Here is a 21,389-nt window from a genome sequence, read left to right as displayed (position 1 = left end):
CAAGGCCTCAAAGCTTTTCTAAGGGCTAGTAAAGAATCAAGGATTAAACCTTCTCGTGACGATACAATCTTTAATGTTCAACTTTCTTTTATACAAGGGACCACCGATAAGATTTCTCATATCCTAAAAAAGAACAAAGTTTTTGCTACCTTCAAACCCCTTAATACCATTAATTAAACAAGTTAGTTAATTAAGTAAACAAATTAGTTAATTAACTAACTTAGTCTCTCCACAACCCCACCCCGCTTAGGTCTCTCCACAACCCTACCCCCAACACCATCTTCTGCTCGAAATTGGTACCCCCTGACTGGGCAGAGCTCCCCTCTACATGGGTTGCGAATGAGAATTACGCGACATAGGTTGCATAACAAATGCCAAAGAAGACACCCCCAAGACAAGACTGACAACGTTTTGCAAAACCTCCTGACAAGCCATGAACTAAAGCACGCCTAACACCCACCCCAAATTATCCAACATAACCCTTCCCCCCAGAACTGACAACCACCACACACCCGCTAGGAGGGATGCGAGGACACCCACAAATAGGAACCATGCCAACCAAACTGATGGCTCTTCCATGCCACTAAGGGGGGAAGCACCTGGGAACGAAGGTGCAGGTAAAAGGACTTGATGCTAGAACACAAACATACAAGAGACACACCTAATCCAATTAGGAGCCGAACTGAACTCCACCAGGCCTTCCTATAACCTTTGAGACCAATTGCTGCTCACCCAGTCATGCGTCTCAAAATTCCAGGGTAAGACCTCAGAAAGAGAAAAAACCAGAAGATTTCCAACAGACAAAAGACCCAAGCACCATCCCAAACACTGAAAACACTCAGGGAAAAAGTTATCAAGAAACATAGGTAGGGACTAAGACCGACCATCTTACCATGCAAATTTCCCTCAATCAGCTGACAGAAGAGAGTAACCAGGCACAGGCAACGAAACTTAAAGCTTTTGCTGACCTTTCACAGTGGAGGAAGCGACAACGTCCTTTTCTCCACCACTCCCTGACTACCCGAAGGCCGAAGAACCCAGATAGACTAACACTGCTCAAACAAAAAACTGTCAGCCTCCACATTATCAACGCAATATAACATTCCATAACCCCGACATTCGTCATTAACCAACTTACCTTACTAGCACACATTCCTGCAGAGGATGAATGAAGGCTCGCACGCTGCACTGATCCCCTCACCTTACACCTTACAAAATCGGAGGACTGACGATCTATACTCCTTTCCATTTTCCTTATGTTAACATTCATTGCACACACGTCGAACACGTCTCGAAGTCCGTCACCCCCATCAGGGATATTCTCATAATTAATTTGGAAATTAATTATTTTATTTTTATTTTTTATTTTTTTCTTAAGATCTATAAGTTTATCATTATTATTATTATTTTTTGTCGACTTTTAAATCTATATAATTTCTTTTCACTTTGATTTAAACATAATTATGTAAATCTTTAAATTAAAAATCTTTTATTATTAATTAATTAATTATATATATATATATATATTTTAAATTAAAAAATATTATTATTAATTAATTTTCTTCTTATTCCCCCTTTTTGACTTCACCCTTAATGACTATTTTTGAATAATTTCATTGTTTTTCCCTAACGGTTAATTCATTTCTTTTCTATTTAAGGCTAACCAACACTGACATGTTATCATTCAATTTTCTCTGGTCGCTGATGATGGGTGGAGGGTCCACCGAAACGTTGGACAGGATAGTAATCCTATGCACAGTTCCATTCAGAAATCTTCTACATTTTTTTGTTTTTTGTTTTGCATTCTAAAAGAGGTTTGCACATCAAGATATTTGATCGCTTTAGAAGCTTGTTAGGTTCTTGGTTAAGAAATTTGATCGCTCGAAGATTGTTAGATCCATGGTTAAGATGGATCTATACTAGTTTTCAATTATTATTATTAATTATATAAATAACTAATATATGATGTAAACATATATACATTTAAAAATATATATAACAAGATTTTTAACTATGGAAATTTACTCATTTTACCTCAAAGATTTTTAAGTTGTAAATAATTTTTATTACAATATGACAACTTACTAATAACAAATGTTTAAAAACCATAACTCAGGTACATATGACATTTTTTTAATTAACTAATTTAACTAAAAACCTAAAAGTATGTAACTAATTTTGAGATCAATTTCAACTTTTATGATTATTATTAAAAATATTATAAAATATTTAATGAAAGTTAAATCCATACCATTCAAATAATAATTATTAATAATTAAAATAAATTTAATCCAAAAATATTTTACCAATAATATATATTTTTTAAAATAAACTGTATTCTAATTTTATATATATATATATTCTCACTCAATAAACCATATCTACCCAACATTTAAGGTGGACACTAAATCTCTACTCACAAAATATCTAAAATTCACTCCCTTTTTAATGTTCACAACGTGTATTCTCGACCAACAATCTCGATTCTAGAATCACTTTAGGATCGAGTGCCCCAAAAACAGTACATTTGAATTGATTGAAATAAAGATGATAATGTTAGCTTCTCCTCCTTGTGTAACCAAGCCGCCTTCACCAGGATTAAAGCCATGTTTTGTTGTGTTCCATAGTAATCTGATAAATTCCAGTAGCTTTCAGGGAAATAGTAGGAAGCCGAGTAAAGGAATGATAACACGGGCAGAGCGCCAACCAAATGGATTGAACGAGTCAAAACCTTTTCCAAAAAGATTGCTCGTTCAGGCTGCAATTGGGCTGTTCACATTGGGTTTTATTGATGCGGGGTATGTAGTGTTTTCTTCTGTTTTTGTTTTTTTTTTTTTGAAGTTTTTGAATTGAATTTTTTTAACGAAATTTATGATAATTTCAGTGTTGATTTTCGCATCTGTTATTGTTAACGGCAAATAGAGTTATTTTCTGAACATTTTCCTCTGATTCTTGTTAGGTTTGTCTATCCATTTTAATGAGTTTTTAAGGTCAAAACCTCAGTTTAAAGGGACCTCTTAAAGACTCAAAATCCCTTTGGCTTTCCACAATTCTACTCACTCTTCCTGATGTATGCCCATCTTTCAATGTTGTGATTGATGCATTTTAATTTGCAAGGGATTTAGAGCAAGGAGGACACCCAGTAGCTTGTTGCTGAGATCAATTTTGCTAAGGCAAGTTAAATTATAGTATTTCTGTCACAGCTTTTTATGCACAGCTTCATGCATTTGAGCACTAGTAACAGTTCCTTATTGGCAAGGAAAATATGAACTGCATTAAAGACCGATTTTCCCAGTTTCTGAATTCACAATTGAAACATTGGGACCATCGCCACATGAAGCGGGCTTAATTACAGCAGTTCCATTGAGTGATCAAAATAAGAATGGCGTCAAAAACAATGTTGGTGATCTATTCAACTAGTCCTTGGGCAAACTCTTACAATCGCATTGAATTCGAGATTCAACAACTATGAGGATTGGAAAAGTATCTATTCGTGAATGCATTTCCAAAGGTATTTACACTGGTCAACTACTTGCAAGAATATGGAAGATTACATCTACAGATGTTCGTAACCTAGTCTAAGTCCTGCAATTAGAAGTTTGTCTTATATCATCTGCTATCAAATTCATGGAAATTCATCTCTATGGACTTCATTTGTAGCTTGCCAGCGACTCAGAGCAAACATGATTGTACTTCTGTAGTAGTTTGTTGATTTTGCAAAATGTTAATCTTCTTTCATTGCAGCAAATCTATGAATGCCTTCAAATGTTATAAAATCAATCTTCCTAAACGTTTTGACAGACTACGGCTTTTTAGTCATTATTTATATCACTATTTTGGGTGATCCCTGTGGAAGGTGTTTGGTTGTCAGTTAAAGCTTTCCACTTCTTTTCACCCTTAGTCTGATAGCCAAACAAAAATGGTGAAGAAGACCCTGGTGAACCCACTTTTTATTTATCATCAAACAAACCTGCAGTGTGATATCTCCAAATTGTTCAACACAGCTATAATAGAGCAAATGATGTATCCACAAACCATTGGCCTTTTGAAGTTTGTTTACGCTTTTCAGAGAGTTGCATCCCATGACTTCCATCAATTCTTCCATTGCCAGCAACAAAGCATAAGTAGAAATATCAAGGAAAGGTTTCGTACGATAAATTTAGGGTCCAAATCTTTCCTAGCTTAGTGTCAAAAGTCCAACTACATTTTCACAGACAAAGATTATAAAACCAAAAATGCTACAAGCTCAAACGCATTCACATTCAATATGGACATTAAAGATTCTGCAAGTTATTGGACCAAATTCTTTCTACCTTGACTAATCTGCTCATCTCGGAGTCCATGTTGCTGCCTCAATTTATTGGTTCATGATCCAGATTGGATCATTATGTTGTTTGTCATCCATCTTGATGCTTTTAGAGTGGAAAAAGTAGAGGAATAAGCTCATGACTATTTACACCCACGAGATCCAGTTTGGCAAATTGGGGTCTAAAATCATTTGGGAGCATTTTGAGGCATCAAATGACGTTTTTTGGAGGTAAAAATTTGCAACTTTTGCACAACACCTTTTTTTTCATATTCTACACACAAAGACCTTTTCAACGACACAAGAATCATGTCAATCAGAGTCCGTATGCAAAAGTTATGCCACTCAGAAGTTGACCTTCCTATTTTCACCACCATAATTCAAAAGGATGTCACGCTAGCCCCCATTATTCATGGAAAAGAGGCTAGCCATGTGATTATAATGAATAAGACTCTATAAGAGTCCATATTCTATCTCTTGTTAAGAGTTGAGGTAGTCAAATCTAACCACTAGTAGGCTATCGGGTTGTGTTATAACCGGGCCACTAGGAGGAAAAGGGGTCGAGTGCATTTTTTCCATAGATGAGCAAAAATAATTGAGAGGGATAGGAGATAGAACACACACAGAGGATTTGTGCGCATTGTAGTAGCCCACTAGCCAGAAACCATACTTCTTTGTACTTGCATCCATTTTATATTCAAAGAAAGAGAGTAGAGTGACCTTACCTTCTAGCTGGGTTTTCTCCTTAAACGGTTTCCCAGGTCGTATCTTGTATCAAATTGTGGTTTGTGAGTTTTTATTTCATTGTTTTCTATTTTCTGCATAATTTTAATTTGCATGCATACACAATTAATAGTAATTTACAAATCCAGAAATCTATAGAGAAATAAAACCCTAATTGTGTAGAATTCGGATTTTTAAATATAGTTTTATCATATTTGTTGTGACGAATTGTCTAGTGGAATATCCATGGCAGTTTATGGATCATATTGGTATTAGAGTAGGATTCTTTGGGTATATTGTGAAGATTTGTAGGGGATCTAGATCTGCTAGGCTAAAAGTCGTAAAACCCTAATCATTGCTGACAAATCTATGAATGACCCTCGTGATCCTATAGAAGAGAGGTTTTTGCAGTTGGAAGCAGAAGTTGCAGATATAAGCCGTAATATGAATCTCTTTATGTCAACCTTGAGTAATAAGCTCGGGATATGTGGAGAAGATGGGGGTTCTAATGCAAAGGACAGATCAGAGGGGAGATCAAGAGATCAGGAAGAAACAGAAAACTGACCAAAGAAAGGACTCAAAAAGGATCAATCCAGTTCAAGTGTCGTGAATCATTCATAGTCCCTGTTCAAATGGAAGTGAAGGTCAATATCAAGCCGTACCAAGATGAGATTGACGCTCTAAAGCTAAATCACTAGTTGCAACAATTAGAAGTTTATTTTAGTGTCCATCATGTTGAGGAAGAACAAAAGATTTCATTTGTGCGGTTGAAATTAAAGGGCCATGCCCTCACTTGGTGGGAAAGCCACATAGTGACCCTAAGGTTAGAGGGAGATCCTCCAGTGACTAAGTGGGAGGACTTCAAAGCCCTCATAAAGTCGCAGTTTTACCCTATTGGGTATGTAGAAGACTAGTGGATTTGGTTGCACTACTTCAGGCAAAAGTAAGGGCAAAGTGTACAAGAATACACTACAGAGTTCAGAAAGATGGCCATAATGTTGGGTATCTCCCCAAAAAACCTAGATGTACTCCTCAAGTATTTTGGGGGTATATACAACCATCTGTGAAAGCAAGTGATGTTGTTCAGGGCTAGATCGGTGGCCGAGGCTTGAGTACAAACCAGTGTTGTGAAAATCGTGATAATATTGAAAAATCATGGTTTTTTGAAAATGGCGATATTATCGCCCGATTATTATGTGAATTTTTTTTTTTTTAATCGCGATTTTTTGGGAAAAAATCTTGAATTATTATTATTATTTTTTTTTTAATTTAATTTTGCCGATTTTTTGATGAGGAGGAGGAGGTGGCACAACCTACCTAGGCTACCCCTGTCACTAGTAGAGGATGTGGTCTACCTCCTGTAGCTCCTAGTTCTTCAGCTTCTAGAGCACATCAGAGTCCACTGCCAACTCCACCGGCATCTACATCTAGAGGGAAAGCTATTGCATTTTCTCACAAGAGGGGCAGAGGAAGGGCAGAGGAAATCAATGGTATTAGTTATTTTGTTCATTTCATTGTATATGACATTATGACTCATGATATGAGATACATTATTATATTTTTTGTTGATATTTTGAGGCTGAGTTGGGACTCAGGAGTCAGGACTGACTATTTAGGACATGATTCACTGTTATGTGTGATGTAGCACTAGAAATGATATTACACATCTTATATATTAGTTCTTTTATCATATTTATGTGTCAATGTATTTATTTTATGTTGTAGATGCTTTAGATATTAAAAAAAAATGAAAAAAATTGAATATTTTTGTATTTTACGATTTTTTTTTTTTCCGATTTTTTCCCAATTTTTTCCCTCGCTGATATTATCCAAATAACAATTACTGCAACATTGGTACAGACACAGTACCTGGAGAACATAATCCTGAAGAAAGGGCAATCAAGTGGATCCAAGTAGAAGGAGCAACAAGACACTTCTAAGGAGAGGAAGAAGAAGTGGAAAGGGAGAAAAGATAAAAAGGCAACAACCACAACACACCAGTGCAAAGATCCCGACAACCACTGCAACATTGATGACCATATGAAGGAAAAGTGTTGGAAGTTGCATCCAGAGCTTAACTCGAAGAAAAAAAGAAAGACAATAAGAAGAAGAATCTGATGGCCACCGATTTGAGCAACCAAGTTGAAAGCACCTCAGAAGTGGATGAGAAGATTGTCTATACGTTAGTGCAGAAGGAGGTGAATTTGTTAAAATTGGAAACTAGCGCCAAGTTCCACTTTGGAAAACTCATTTGATGGAGATGATGATTGCATTGAATTACTTTTTTCGAGAGGACCAAAATTGATCTAAAGATCATCTAATTTGGATAAGCAGAAGTGTGTTTTTGAATTTTTGCCCACACATGTGTAAATTGTTTAGGTCGACCACATCATCATGTTGGCTCATGAAGCCCAAGAGACATGTCACTTCAACCTCAAGGACTTGTATAAATACAAGTGACCTCTCACCTCATTTGGCATCATCATCACTCACACATTCTTCTCTCTCCTCTCATTGGTTCGTATAGCTATTGGGCATTCTCTTTCTCTCACATGTGTGGCTAGAAGGACGAATTTCAGACATAAGTATAGGGCTGAAATTTTAAGGAGTTGACTGAAGTTTGACCAGCATTGACCTGAATGTTTGACCAAGTTTGTTTGCGATTTTGGAGGGATTGACACTGTTTGAGCAGGCTGCATTGATTGGCACATAAACTGAGATTTTTTGGGTTGTTTGATTTGCATTGATTGTAGGGTTGACTAAGTTTGACCACATATTTTATGACTGTTTTGGGATGACTTTGACCACTGCTAGAGGCCAAGTTTGACTGCTTTTGACCGAGCTTCAAAGGGGAAGTTTTGTTGCTGCATTGACCATCTTTGACTTTCTGGTTAGGGTTGAATTTGATTGCAGATTTGACAGGGTTGTTTTGACTTTGATTTGGCAAGTCAACTTTGACTTTTTGTACCATCTCTCTTTGCTGAACATTTGATATAATAATAAGAAGAATTGATCAAAGGGTTTTCCCCAATGTTTTAAAACTCCAACTCGGGTTTGGAACCGGCTGAGGGTCGACTCTGACTCGGTATCGCCTTAGCCGGTTTGATTTCAATGACTCGGTCATTGTAAAAAATACATTAAATATTTATTTTCTATGAAAAAACATAATTTTAAATATATTCATTCATGTTTCCAAACACAAAGCATTAGAATATAGAGAGAAGACAACATATGATCAAGGTGGGCTCATGAATATATTCATTATATCAATGTGGGCTCATGGATATATCCATTGTATCAAAATGGCACCCAGTGCACAGTCTAATACATACATGATATAGAGGTTAGAACAAAAACACATAACCAAGGAGGCTCTAAATGGCCTCTAAAACAAAAGTAAAACATCACTAGTCACTACTGGCTACTGCTAGATAAGCCAACATCATCTGACTCAGACTTTGAATTTGAGTCAGATAGGGAAACCCATGGCTCCTCCTCATCACCATCTCCAAATGCAACTGTAGAAGTAGTAGCACTAGCAGGCACAACAGATGCATGCTGAGATAGACGAGCTATGCGCTTGCGTCGTGGTTGAGTAGAGGACGTGCCTGCAACTAGAGGACTTGGGGCTGGGCGTGGTACTAGTGGATCTGCATTTAACTAAACATGATGTTCCAGTTCAACTACTGCCTCCATTGTAAATCGAAATCAATACCATTATCCTCATTAGAATCAAACTCTGTTGGATGACTCTCCACTACCCAATCTGATAGTGGATCAATATCTTCCAACACAATGGGATCTATATCAGGTATTTTGTTCAGCAATTGGTTGTGTCTTAGCCTGAGGTTGTATTGGACATAGACTAGATCATTTAATTGTTTTTGTTCCAAACGGTTTCTCTTCTTCGTGTGAATCCTCTCGAAGACAGACCAATTGCACTCACACCCAGTGGCACTGCAAGTTTGACTCAAAATACGGATTGCAAACTTCTGCAATTGAGGACAATGGCTATCAGATGCCTCCCACTATTGTGCTGCAATAAACATAGTTGCGTAATGAGTTAGCTCAACAAATTTAATCCAACTTTCAAATTATAAACAATTTAACAAAATAAGAATTTGAAAATTGAAATTGTTTGTTTACCTGGCTCATTTGCTTCCCTTGCAATCCTTGCTAGGTTCTTGCCAAAGGTACCTGTGGCTCTATTGAAACAAGTGATATGTCGGTGTATCTCCAGCTAGTCACTCTCCTTAGGGACCATGCAGTCAATGCAGTCAATCAATCCATATCTAACCTCCCCACTCAAAGCTTCTGCCTCTAGAGCTTTATAATGATACCTTGGGTTCAGAAAATACCCAACTGCATATATAGGGCGATGGAGTTGATTATTCCATCTTTGATCAATGATTTCCCAAATGGGCCATTACTTAGCCACTCTATCCTTGTTTGTTGCCTTTATTTGCTTCTTTGCTTGATCCATAGCCTCATAAATGAAGCCCATAACCAATCTTTCCCCATCCACTAACTGCAACAGCTTAACCAGTGGCTCAACAACCTTCACAATCTTTGCTACCTTTTTCCAAAATATTTCTTCATTAACGTTGTTTCTCACATCTTTTCCATCTTGTTTGTGAGACCATTGACATTCATTCCATTTATCACTGGAAAACACGCTTTGCAAGTTTCTATGTTGGGAAAGCATAGATTGCAATGTCAAAAAATGAGTTGCAAATCTAGTGATGGCAGACCTAATATTATCCCTGCCCCTTGTGTGTTTCCTCATTAGGTTCAAAATCCATGAGTGATTGTAGATATATTTTGTTATGCTTTTGGCATGCTCTACAATGTTCTTGATCCAATCTATTTTACCAATATCCTCAAGCATGAGGTCTATGCAATGTGCAGCACATGGGGTCCAAAAGATAGTTTTGTGTTTTTCCTCTAACATTTTACCAACAAGAACATAGTTAGAGGCATTATTTGTGATGATTTGAACAACATTATCCAGCCCCACCTCTTCAACAACCTCATCCAAAAGCTGAAACAACAAGTGTGCATCTTTCACCCTATTAGATGCATCAACTGATTTTAGAAACATGGTTCCCGGTGGGCAAAAGATAAGAAATTTTATGATGGTAGTCCATCCATCTGACATGATGGTACATACTGTTTTTTCCCATGAGCTTTTGAAATCTTTCAAATATTCATCAATGGACAAAACCTCTTTTTGCAAAAGAGATCCCCTTAACTCATGCATAGTAGGGCCTTTGAAGCCCTTTCCAACAACAAATATGGCATCAAACATAGGTTCATAATATGGTGAACGAGAAGCATTGAAGGGGATATCAACATCATACCACCATCTAGCTATGTAATCACAAGCAGTTTCTCTCAATTCTTTCTTCCAATGGTCATCTAAAGTGGGTTGCATTTGACCTCTATTAGCTTGAGGACCATGTGCACTATTAGAGGGAGAGGAGAGTGTGAAATAACTTTTGATATCACCCCTCCTTTTCATTTACCCTTACCCTTTTCTTGAATAGACTCCAAAGAGGGAGGAACATAGCGAAAGGGGTTGGATGCATTAGTGCAAGGGATAGATGAAGAGCCCTCATAATCAAAATTGGGGTTGGAAACCATCATGTGTTTTATACTCCTCTTCCTCCCAATTTCAGCCTCTATTTCTTTTTGCCTAGCTTTTTCTTCCTCAAACTTCTCAATTTTTTCTATCAACTCCTTCCTAATATCCCCAATTTGTTTTGCTAGTGCTGCACATGGAGCAATTTGGCCTCTAATACCAGCCAAGTGTTGTTTCAACCTATGAATGCCCCCTCCACCTCCCTTAATTTTTCTATGACAAAATTTGCAATGCATTTGATTATCAATCATCTCAGCATATGCCCAAGCAACATCTTTCATTCTAGGAGCCATTTTCTGATATTTGGACTTGGAAATGAAAGGAAACAAATTTGAAAATGAAAAGGAAAAAAACAACTCTTCAATGTTCATTTCTTTTACAAAAATTACTCTTTTCAATTTCCAGATTTGCAAAAAAAAACACAAGCAAAGGCAGATTTGAGAAGTGAAAAAAAAATACCTCTAGGCTCTAGCCTCCTCAATGCTGCTCCAACAAACCAACTCCTCAATGTTGCTCCAATGGCTGCCCAAGAAGCTCCTCACTGTTGCTCCAATGATTGCCCAAGACTCCTCATTGCTGCTCCAAAAACCAACTCCACAACTCTTCACAAACTCCTCACAAATTCTCACACAAATGCAATGAGATAGCTGTGAGGAAATGTGAGGGGGTTGGGTAGCTTTTATAGGCTTGGGAGAGGTTAGATGGACAAACAGAAAACCTAAAACCAAAAAATAAGCGAGTTTGGAGTCCACATTCCCTCCAAAATGAGTCGCTGACCGAGTTTGACTAGCTCGACCGGTTTAAGTTGGACTCGGCCGAGTCGGCCGGTTCAGTAACAGATCGACCAATGAACTGGTTTTTGTGTCGACCTTGCCCCGCAAGGGTTCGGCTTGGTCTGCTCAACCGATTCTGATTCGGCTTGACTGAATTTTAAAACGTTGTTTTTCCCCACATTAGGGTTTTTTTCCCTGGCATTCGCCAAATTTGGTGTCCTCTTGTCTTGGCTTGTCTTCTGCATTTTTGTTATTCATGTTCTATCTACAACTACTCTCAATGTGATTTATGGTTAATGTGATTGCTATTGGAAAACTAAATTGGAAATTGTCATTGGGTTGCTAAAGTAACATTGAAGTAATTGTGCTAAGCATAGAATATACCATTGTTAACTAAAATTAACAGAATCTGAGTAGCCTTCAACAATAGGAAGAGAAAGAAATGACCAAACTGTTCCACATAAAGATACAGGTCATGAAGGCAAAGATTGATGCTTTGTTTGACTCAGGATCGCAGACAAATCTCATTGTAGTAGAGCTGGTCAACAATTTGGGATTAGAAGTTCGTGATCATCCGAGTCCATATCCACTGGGATGGGTAAATAAGGATGCAAAGTTAAAGGTAACAAAACAGTGCAAAATTAGATTTTCTATTGGTGCTAATTTTATTGATGAAGTAGAACTAGATTTGGTTCTCCTTGATGTATGCAGAGTGGTGTTTGGAAGTCTCTACATGTACATGCAAGATGCAATATTCATGCAAAGAGCCAATCAATACCGGCTCGTCAAGGATGGAAAATCGTTTACCATCAATGCACACAAAGGCAAGTCAAAAATTTCACTAGTAAGTGTCAACCAAGGCAAGAAATTGATCAGTTCCAACAAGAAGTATGTTTTACTATTTTTAAGAGAAAAATCAATCTGTAGAAGAGTTTGTAAGAGGCAAAGCATCTCTGGAGGGGTGTACTAAGAAAAAAAACAACAAGTGGAAGAGTTGCTACAAGAGTATAGGGATTTGTTCCAGGAGCCTAAAGGGTTACCACCCAAGAGGGAAGTGGAGCAGGTAAATAGTTAACTACCCTACCTGCGACGAGGAGCTCTATGCCCTGGTGCAAGTTGTGAAGAAGTGGACGCACTATCATATGGGAAGGGAGACAGTAATCCACATAGATCACCAACAACTACAATACCTACAAGCCTAGAGTAAGCTACAACAAACCAGACATTACAAGTGGATGGGGTTTCTACAATAATTTCATTTAGCGATCAAGTATAAGAAGGGCAAGACAAACAAGTTGTCCGACATGCTTTCAAGGCCACCCACATCAAAGATCACAACTTTGGGAACTTTGATGCACATGGAGCCATTCACCCATGATGCATATAGAGAGGCATATTCGGAGGATGAGGACTTCAAGGAGGTGTTTCAATAGTTGCAGAACCAGAGTCATGTGCATGATGGTGACAACACCGTTGACTACCATCTCCAGGATGGGTTACTCTACAAGCTGGATAAATTATGTGTTCCTAAAGGTGAGCGTCTGCAACTGACCAGAGAGGTTCACACCTCCAAGGTTGCAGGGCACTTTGATGTAGGGAAGACAATGACCAACTTGTAGAGGTATGTATATGTTGAATAAAGTTGTCATTGATGGCATCATAGTTGAATTGTTGAAACAAACCCTAGATGTGCAAACCCTAGGAGACCTAAACCCTAACTACTTGACTAGATCCTAGGTGCATGTGTATATTAATGAAATTCTAGATGCATTTGCCATAACGAAGCGTTAGCAATGATGTCATTATGATATCATGTTTGCATTGTTGAAGCTAGCCATGTCGGTCATTAATGATGGGAAGCCAATAACTTGCCCTTATATGCATTGCCCAAGCTTTGTTGGAGATGCCCTAAGAAAGAAGTTACCTTGTTGAAGATGCCCATGCAGACATATTGAAAAGGCACCCTAGCCTTGTTTAATGATGCTCATAATTCCCATGTGATGAAGCCCTAATCTAGTAACCCTAGATGTATGAATATGTCAAAGAAGCCCTAGTCCTTGTATGCAATCCTAATGCATGAAGATCACATGCACTAGCATGTCAAAATAGTGAAAAAATTCTAATCCACTTGATGCTCTAGTTCCATAAAAAAAATTCTTTAATAGGGTTGTTATGAAAAAATATGCATATGATGAAAGAAAAACTAAATTTTCATCATTAGAAGTCATATCTTGAAGGGAATACTATATCAGTTTATAGAGGAGGTCATAAGCTTTCCAATGAGTACTCACTTGGCTCCTAATTCCTTACTGTTGAAGAGAAATCAATTTTTGAAATTAGCATATGTCAAAAATTGTCAAACTGTCCAAGCCGACTTGAGTAGGATCATAACCCATGGAAAAGAGACTTGTCCCTTTAGAATATGGAAAACTCACTATAAATATAAACCTAAATTTGTCCATTAAAGCTCAGATTTTTCGATGAAGACAATACAAGAGGTAGAGAAGCAACCGCAACCGAGAAAAGCAAGGAAGACAAGTTTGTGGAATTATTCTTGGGTTAAATAGTCTCCCACAAGTTCGAGCTAAGAGCAGAGAAGTTGTCGTGGCCGAAGTTGTCGTGGCCGAAGTTGCCGTGGTTGAAGTTGCCGTAGTTGTCGTGGTCGAAGTTGCCGTGGTTGAAGTTGTCGTAGTTTTCATGGTCGCAGCTGCCGTAGTTGTCGTGGTTGAAGCTACTGTGGTCGAAGTTGTCGTAGTTTCCGTGGTTGAAGCTGCCATAGTTGTCGTGGACGAAGTTGTTGTAGTTTCTGTGGTCGAAGCTGCCGTAGTTGTCGTGGTCGAAGCTATCGTAGTTGCCGTTGTTGAAGCTGTCGTGGTCGAAGTTGTCATAGTTGTCGTGGTCGAAGTGTTGATTTATTGGGATTGGACAAATAGAGCTTATTGAAGTCTTCTCTTGAGAACATAATAGGGCAGAGTTGGAGAACTTTGTGAAGCAACATATTGAAGATTTGTGGAGATCATTGAAGACCATGATGCATTGAAGCCATCATGAGGTGACCTTGAAGAAGTTTTGTTTGGGTAACATGAAGAGTTGTGGAGACACCTTTTGAGAAGACAAAGTTGTCATTGATGAGCTAAGTGCTTTGGAGATCAAGGGCATTGTTGAAGGTGAAGATTATTGTCAGGGCTAGTTGTAGAAGATATTGGGAGCCTTGAAGAACTATTAAACTTATCTTGACGAATTGAAGCTGTGGGTTGGAGCCCTAGAGGATCAGAGTCCTCAAGAAACCAGGTCAGAGCTTGAACCAGATATAGGGTTGGAGCCCTTGAGGTTGGTGCCTCAAAATTGACAAGGTTGGAGCCTTGTAAGTCCAAGTCAGTGCTTGGCAAATACAGGTTGGAGCCTGGGAGATTGAAGATCGGTGTCTTCATATAGGGTTGGAGCCCTATATATATTGTACTTGATTTATTATAAAGAATAAATTAATAAAAGCATTTATTCTCATTGTTCATTTTGTGTTCTAAATATAAGTGATCTAACTGGTAAAAATAACAATTGAAAAGAAATATTGATTCACCCCCCCTCTCAGTGTTTCCAACAGTGTATTGGCCCAAGATGCAAGAACAGGTAGCTAGGTTCATAAGAGGATGCATGCTTTGTTGTACCAGCAAGCCTAGTAACAAGAAACAGGGTCTATATCATCCCTTGTACCCACTCACCCTTGGGAAAGCATTTCCATGGATTTTGTGGAAGGTTTACCAACAACTAGGAAGAGACATGACTACCTGTTCGTGGTAGTTGACAGGTTCAACAAGATGTGTGTTTTGATGCCCTGTAAAAAGATCATTAGCGAGCAAGAAGCAACAAACTTGTTCTTTGGATAGGTTTGGGTGCACTTTGGGATACGAACGAGCATCATTTCAGATAGGGACATAAGATTTCTCAGTGCATTTTGGACTACATTATGGGAGAAGATGGACATGAAGTTGAAGAGGTCTACAACATTCGATCCACATACTGATGAGCAGATAGTAGTCAACAGGACTTTGGAGCAACTTTTGAGGGGTTATAATTAGAAGCATCAAAGATGCAGGAATAAAAGTTGGTATATTTACAACACTCTTATAATAGAGCAGTCCACACTTCTACAGGTAAGTCCCCATTTGAAACTTGTTTTGGATATTTGCCGCCTTCACCTTTGGATATTGCATATGGGAAGCAAGTAGGAGTGAGGGAGGATCTTATAGGGAATGCCTTGAGGGATGAAAAAATTGTAGAGAAGATCAGACATATCCATATACAAGTACAAGAGACATTGTAGAAGTCACAAGAAAAATATAAGGCTAGGCAAAATCAACACAGAATAGAGAAATTGTTCAAGATAGGAGGCAAAGTATGGCTACAGTTGAACAAGGAGAGGCTATAGGGTCCTGGTAAGCAAATCAAGGCTCTGCGGTATGGTCCCTTCGATATACTGGAAAAGGTGGGTGATAATGCCTATTGACTCAGTGTACTACCATACATGCCATTTACTCAGTTGTGAATGTAGAGAATTTGAAACTCTATGAACCTTCCATGCTAGATTAGGAGGAGAACAAGTTCTACCTTCTGTGGAGGATTTGTCACTAGATGCTCAGACAAAGTTGACAGAAGATACAATTTTACAGAAGAGGTCCAGAACTATGAGACAGGGGCAGCATGACCTTTGGCAGATTGGATTGAAAGGACAACTTCCGAGCAAAGCTAAATGGTACTCCCAAGAGAAGGTGGAGGAAATTCCTCACCTCATTTAGTAGAAGCTTTTGGGACCAAAAGGCTTCCAAAATGGGGAGGTGTGATCCGGATTGGATCATTATATTGTTTTTCATCCATCTCTATGCTTTCAGAGTGGAAAAAGTGGAGGAATCAGCTCATAGGACCATTTTTACCAATGGGACCTAGTTTGGCAAATTGGGGTATGAAATCTTCTAGAAGCATTTTGAGGCATCAAACAAGGGTTTTTGGGGGTAAAACAATGGCGCTGTAGCGCCCCAACTTTTTTACATATTCTACATACAAAGACCTTTCCAATGACGCAAGAATCATATCAATTGGAGTCTGTATGCAAAAGTTATGCCACTCAGAAGTTGACCTTCCTATTTTCACCACCATAATTCGAGAGGATGTCACGTCAGCCCTCATTATTCATGGAAAATGGGCTAGCCACGTGATTATGATGAAGAATACTCTAGAAGAGTCCATATTGTAACTCTAGTTAAGAGTTGAGGTAGTCAAACCTAACCACTAGTAGGCTATTGGGTTGTGTTATAATCGGGCCACTAGGAGGAAAAGGGGTTCCATTCTTTCGAGTGCATTTGTTCCATAGATGAGCAAAAATAGCCAAGAGGGATAGGAGATAGAGCACACAGAGAGGATTTGTGCATTGTAGTAGCCCATGGGCCACAAACTATACTTCTTTGTACTCGTAGCCATTTTCTATTCAGAGAAAGAGAGCAGAGCGACCTCACCTTCTAGCTGGGTTTTCTCCCCAAAGGGTTTCCTAGGTCATATCTTGTGTCAAATCGTGGTTTGTGATTTTTTATTTCACTATCCTCTATTTTTTGCATACTTGTTATTTGCATGCATACGCAATTAATAGTAATCTATAGATATAGAAATTTAAAGAGAAATAAAACCCTAATCGTGTAGATTTTGGATTTTTAAAGATAGTTTTATCAGATTCATTGTGATGAACTGTCTAGTGGAATATCCATGGCAATTTACAGATCAGCTCATTTTGGCATCTAGAACATATGAAATATCAACAATCTTAAGCTTTATGAGACTCCACTTTCAGAAGAGAAGGTGCATATTGCATATCCACTAATACCATCCCAGTGTTTTAGCCTCACTCCTAGAGGGAACTCTTCTAAACTCTAAGACTCGCACCACTAGATAAATGTATTTCACTACTTACCTTGCAAGCGAGGAAGGCATCTTATTCCCAGGCCAATCAGTTTTCATAATTCACTTTGAAGCAAGAATTTTCTCATTTATAGCTGAATTTGGGGACATCTTCCTGCCCAAGGAGGAAAATGGCAAGTGCTTTAGTCTAGGACATTAGCATTTTATGCTTATATTTTTTCATCAGTATCAAATGTTTGTGCTTTAGTAAATTTCATATTTTATTATGTATATGTCACTACCAGTTATTGGAGAAGAGGAAATGTAATCACTAGAATATTCATTTGCTTCAAGAATGTCAGTTATAATTAGGTCTCACTTGTACATATTAGGCCTTTCCTAGTTTAAGGCCACAACCTGTTAGAAATTGTGGAAGTTAGTTTTACATGTTTAATGCAGTTACTTTGTTCTTGTGCAAGTCCTTTGTGTAATCAGAAAAACTGTCCTTTCTCATCTTTCTTCCAGAGTGTAAGCTAATTATAATGTGTTGTGTACTAGAGTATTGCGAGGATGTTTGTAGTACTAAGGCGTGACTTGCCTACATTATGGAATACACTGGTGAGATGTGTTAGGATTTGTAATTGCTCAATAATTTGAAGGAGAAGCTGATTGTTATCTAGACCATTTTTTAAAGGCACATAAGGCAATAAATAGTCATTCGACTCTCAAATTAAATAATCTTGGGTTGAATCGGGAAGTCCCTTTTATGGGGATGCCTACAAACAAAAACCTTTCTAATATGCTGTACTTTTTTCTTTTCCATAGTTAAAATGACTTGCAATACTCGAATTCTGTGATCTTGAGTTCATAATTGGTAGGTTACAGATCAGCTCGTGCTTTCTTTCTTATGTGCTAGGCTGTCATTAGTACTCCAGTATCCAATATAAGACAGAAGGCCCATAGTAGTCTTTGCTAAGCAGATTTAATATTCTACTAAGGTCCAAATTTGCAGAGAGAGATGAAATCTTAATTTTCCAAGTATAATACGTCTCTTGCTGAGACGATTCATAGTACATACTGTATGTTTTTAATATAAGGGGGCTTTTTGGGGAAAAAGTTTTAAAGGAATTCCAGGTTGCTGTATATTTTCTTGCAGTTCATGCAGGCTTGTATGGAGATGTGAAATTCTAGTTTGTGATATATTAAAACATTTCAGGTAGATTCATTTCTATAGATGCAGATTTAATCTGGGAGAGGATAACATATTAATGGATTAAATAGTCAAGGGTTTAAATTTCCACAATTTTATTGTCACAATAATTTTTTGATTATATGAATTCATGCAATGTTTTGGCTCATTCATTTCAGATACAGCGGTGACTGGTCTCGTATTGGGGTCATTTCCAAAGAAATTGAAGAAGTATTACAGGTTGCTACATTCTTTGTGGTCCCTCTATCTCTTGGGATGATCTTATATCTCTCTTACAAGAAGAATCAAGTCTAATACCTTTTTTCTAGCAAGATTTTTATAAACAAAATTTAATGCTATATTTGTCAATTTGTCAATCGAGTAAACTGTGTATCTGTTATATGCTTTCTCTTTGAACAATTTGTTGCATAAGTATTCATCTGGTATTCCTAAATATGCACACTGACATATAAACTTTTTAAGACTAATGTTTCTTTCGGGTTGTTGAAAGCAGATGGAAATTGTCTGGAGCATTTCTTGACATAATTTCATTATTGGCTGTTCAATCTTTGAAATGCATCTAGGGCATAATCTGCAATATGGACACAATTTTCCTGCCATGACTTTTTTTGTTATTCATTTTGTCCCTAATACTACCATTTCTGGATCCCCTTGAGCTACTTTTCCAAGCAAAACCTTATGGGGGAATTTTTAGGCAGTTTTTTGCATTTTGCAGATGGTATCTGATGCAAACCTGTCAGTGCTAATTACGGTGCCCAATCGATAAGGACATCAAGTAAGACATGCAATAGAGATAGCCAGCCTAGGGGATCAACCCCAGACCTCCTAAATTAAGCTCAAAGCATAATCGCTCCAACTAGCACACAATTAATTTTTAACTGCACCTTATTTGTCACCCTATGATCTTTATTGCTGAATTTTGAAATACCAAACCTACGAGTTCATCTTTTTAAACTCTAGGTTGTACCAGAGTTTACCTTTCATCATGTTCCTATCTTCTTTGGTGCATAGTTTATGTAATAGACACCTTAGTTGACATCGCATGCTCTTTATTGCTAAATTTTGAAATACCAAACCTACAAGTTGGTCTTTTTTAAACACTAGGTTGTACCAGAGTTTACCGTTCATCATGTTCTTTTCTTCTTCGGTGCATAGTTTATGCATAGGTTTAATTCTTCATTGTTATATAGGAGGTCCCCGAACCATAACTTTGGAATTATTTTATATTTTTGGTAATACGCACTGTTTTAAAATATTTTGGAAGTGTTTCCAAATCTTCTGGTTTTGGAGTAGAATCCTATACTCACTATGTGATTATTTGAGAACTGTTACATTAAAATGGACACCTTTCAAGATAAAATTTAAGAGATCTCATTTAATATTTTGATGACCACTATCTGAGTTTTGCTACAAATCGACTCCTAATTTAAGAGATCTCATGTAATATTTTGATGACCACCTCTGAGTTTTGCTGCAAATTGACTGGTTGAGAAGTCATCAGTCATTGTTCTCACATCAGAGGTCCCCCACTTCTTCCAAAGACGATGTTGAATCACCTAGAGGATTCATATTGTAAGTGATGTCTTGCTTTATGAAGACATTTTTTTCTTCTTCGAACTAACTTCTTTTCCTAGCTTATCCAACTGCACTAAAGTCTTGCCATGCCCACAAAAGCTATTCCTCTCTGCACTGTTTTTGGAATCAGGATATATGACTAGGTAACCAGGTATTAGTTGGTCTAGCTCTATGCTACTCGCCAGTCATGAACAAAAATTGAGTGGCTGACAGTTGAGTTCTTAAGTGCAGGTTAGTTTCATTTGTTTAACAATATCCTTTATATGCAAAGCACTCGAGCAGAACTTTGATAATGATAGATCATTCTTCTAAATTACGAAAATATGTGTTTAAGCCAGCATGTGTGTTTGTATTTGGGTTTTCGGATGATTTACACATCTAAATATTACCATGGTATCCTTACTGTTGTGCATCTCATCATACACATTGAACTATAACTTGCTTTACGCTGGTTTTATCTAACATCACGTTGGATAAAATTTGTGAGGAGAAGATAATGGATCCATAAGTACTTACTATGCGAGCCTCATTGTTGTGGAGCATATATGTCTGGTCTATGATAAACAGTTCCGATATAATTTAATATAATGGGTTACATTTCCCAACTACTTGCAAAATATCTCTGGCACGATTGCATGAAAGTGAGTCACCTCTTCGTGATAAGCTTTTAACAGTAGATCAATGATGACCATAAGGAGATACTCATCCTTTTTACCCATTTTTTGTCTAGACTTGCACTCTTAGGGTTTTAATCTTTCTAATCACTTAAGTAGAAAAATTACTATATATCTCTATGTATGGAGGCCATTAATAAGAAATAAGGCCCATGTAATAGTGTTGAGCACAATTATTGTAAGAAAATTTCACCAATGACTTAATGAAACATCGTGTTAGTGTATTGTATTTAAACCCTGAGTGGTGGCAATGGTGGAAATGGTGTAAGAATTCCCACAAAGGTTATATTGCTTGGATTCAATTTATAGTTGATATTTATGGATATTTTGACACTAATACACATCATTTGAGCCACTTGATGCTTAAACAGTGAAGTACACTAGAAGACTACATCATTCCTTCTAAATGACTTGCTTTCTGCACTAAAGTCACGTCTGATGCCTTCTTCCGAGAATGCTTTATTAGTCATATGAACGAAAACATCTATACCCAAGTTTTAATGGCTCACTCCACCATTTGACTTGAAGGCACTCAACAAGCTCGGGAATCCCAATAAGTTGTCCATACTCAACTAAAAAATCATCTTGTATTCCTTGCCCCCAT

General features: G+C 37.6%; 1 protein-coding gene across 1 annotated transcript; it reads left to right on the top strand.

Moving 5' to 3' along the window:
* Positions 1-2,421: 2,421 nt before the first annotated feature.
* On the top strand, positions 2,422-19,061 carry LOC149224823 (DNA-directed RNA polymerase subunit beta). The gene is made up of 2 exons (XM_089386295.1): positions 2,422-2,798; positions 18,695-19,061. The coding sequence occupies exons 1-2, from the start codon at positions 2,548-2,550 to the stop codon at positions 18,828-18,830; spliced, it is 387 nt and encodes a 128-aa protein (XP_089242421.1). The 5' UTR covers positions 2,422-2,547; the 3' UTR covers positions 18,831-19,061.
* The last annotated feature ends 2,328 nt before the right edge of the window (positions 19,062-21,389 follow it).

This window comes from Pinus tabuliformis, chromosome Q (assembly GCF_031772625.1).
Source record: "Pinus tabuliformis cultivar Carrire ecotype Pingquan chromosome Q, CPIR1, whole genome shotgun sequence".
Taxonomy (NCBI): Eukaryota; Viridiplantae; Streptophyta; class Pinopsida; order Pinales; family Pinaceae; genus Pinus; species Pinus tabuliformis.
Note: the sequence above shows the minus strand (reverse complement) of the source record. Positions and strands in the feature narration are given on the sequence as shown.

Bases quoted from the DNA above. Each gene is read 5' to 3' on its own strand.
- LOC149224823 (XM_089386295.1), top strand. From the start codon at position 2,548: ATGATAATGTTAGCTTCTCCTCCTTGTGTAACCAAGCCGCCTTCACCA. The intron at 2,799-18,694 runs GTATGTAGTGTT...CATTCATTTCAG, and splicing joins TTGGGTTTTATTGATGCGGG to ATACAGCGGTGACTGGTCTC.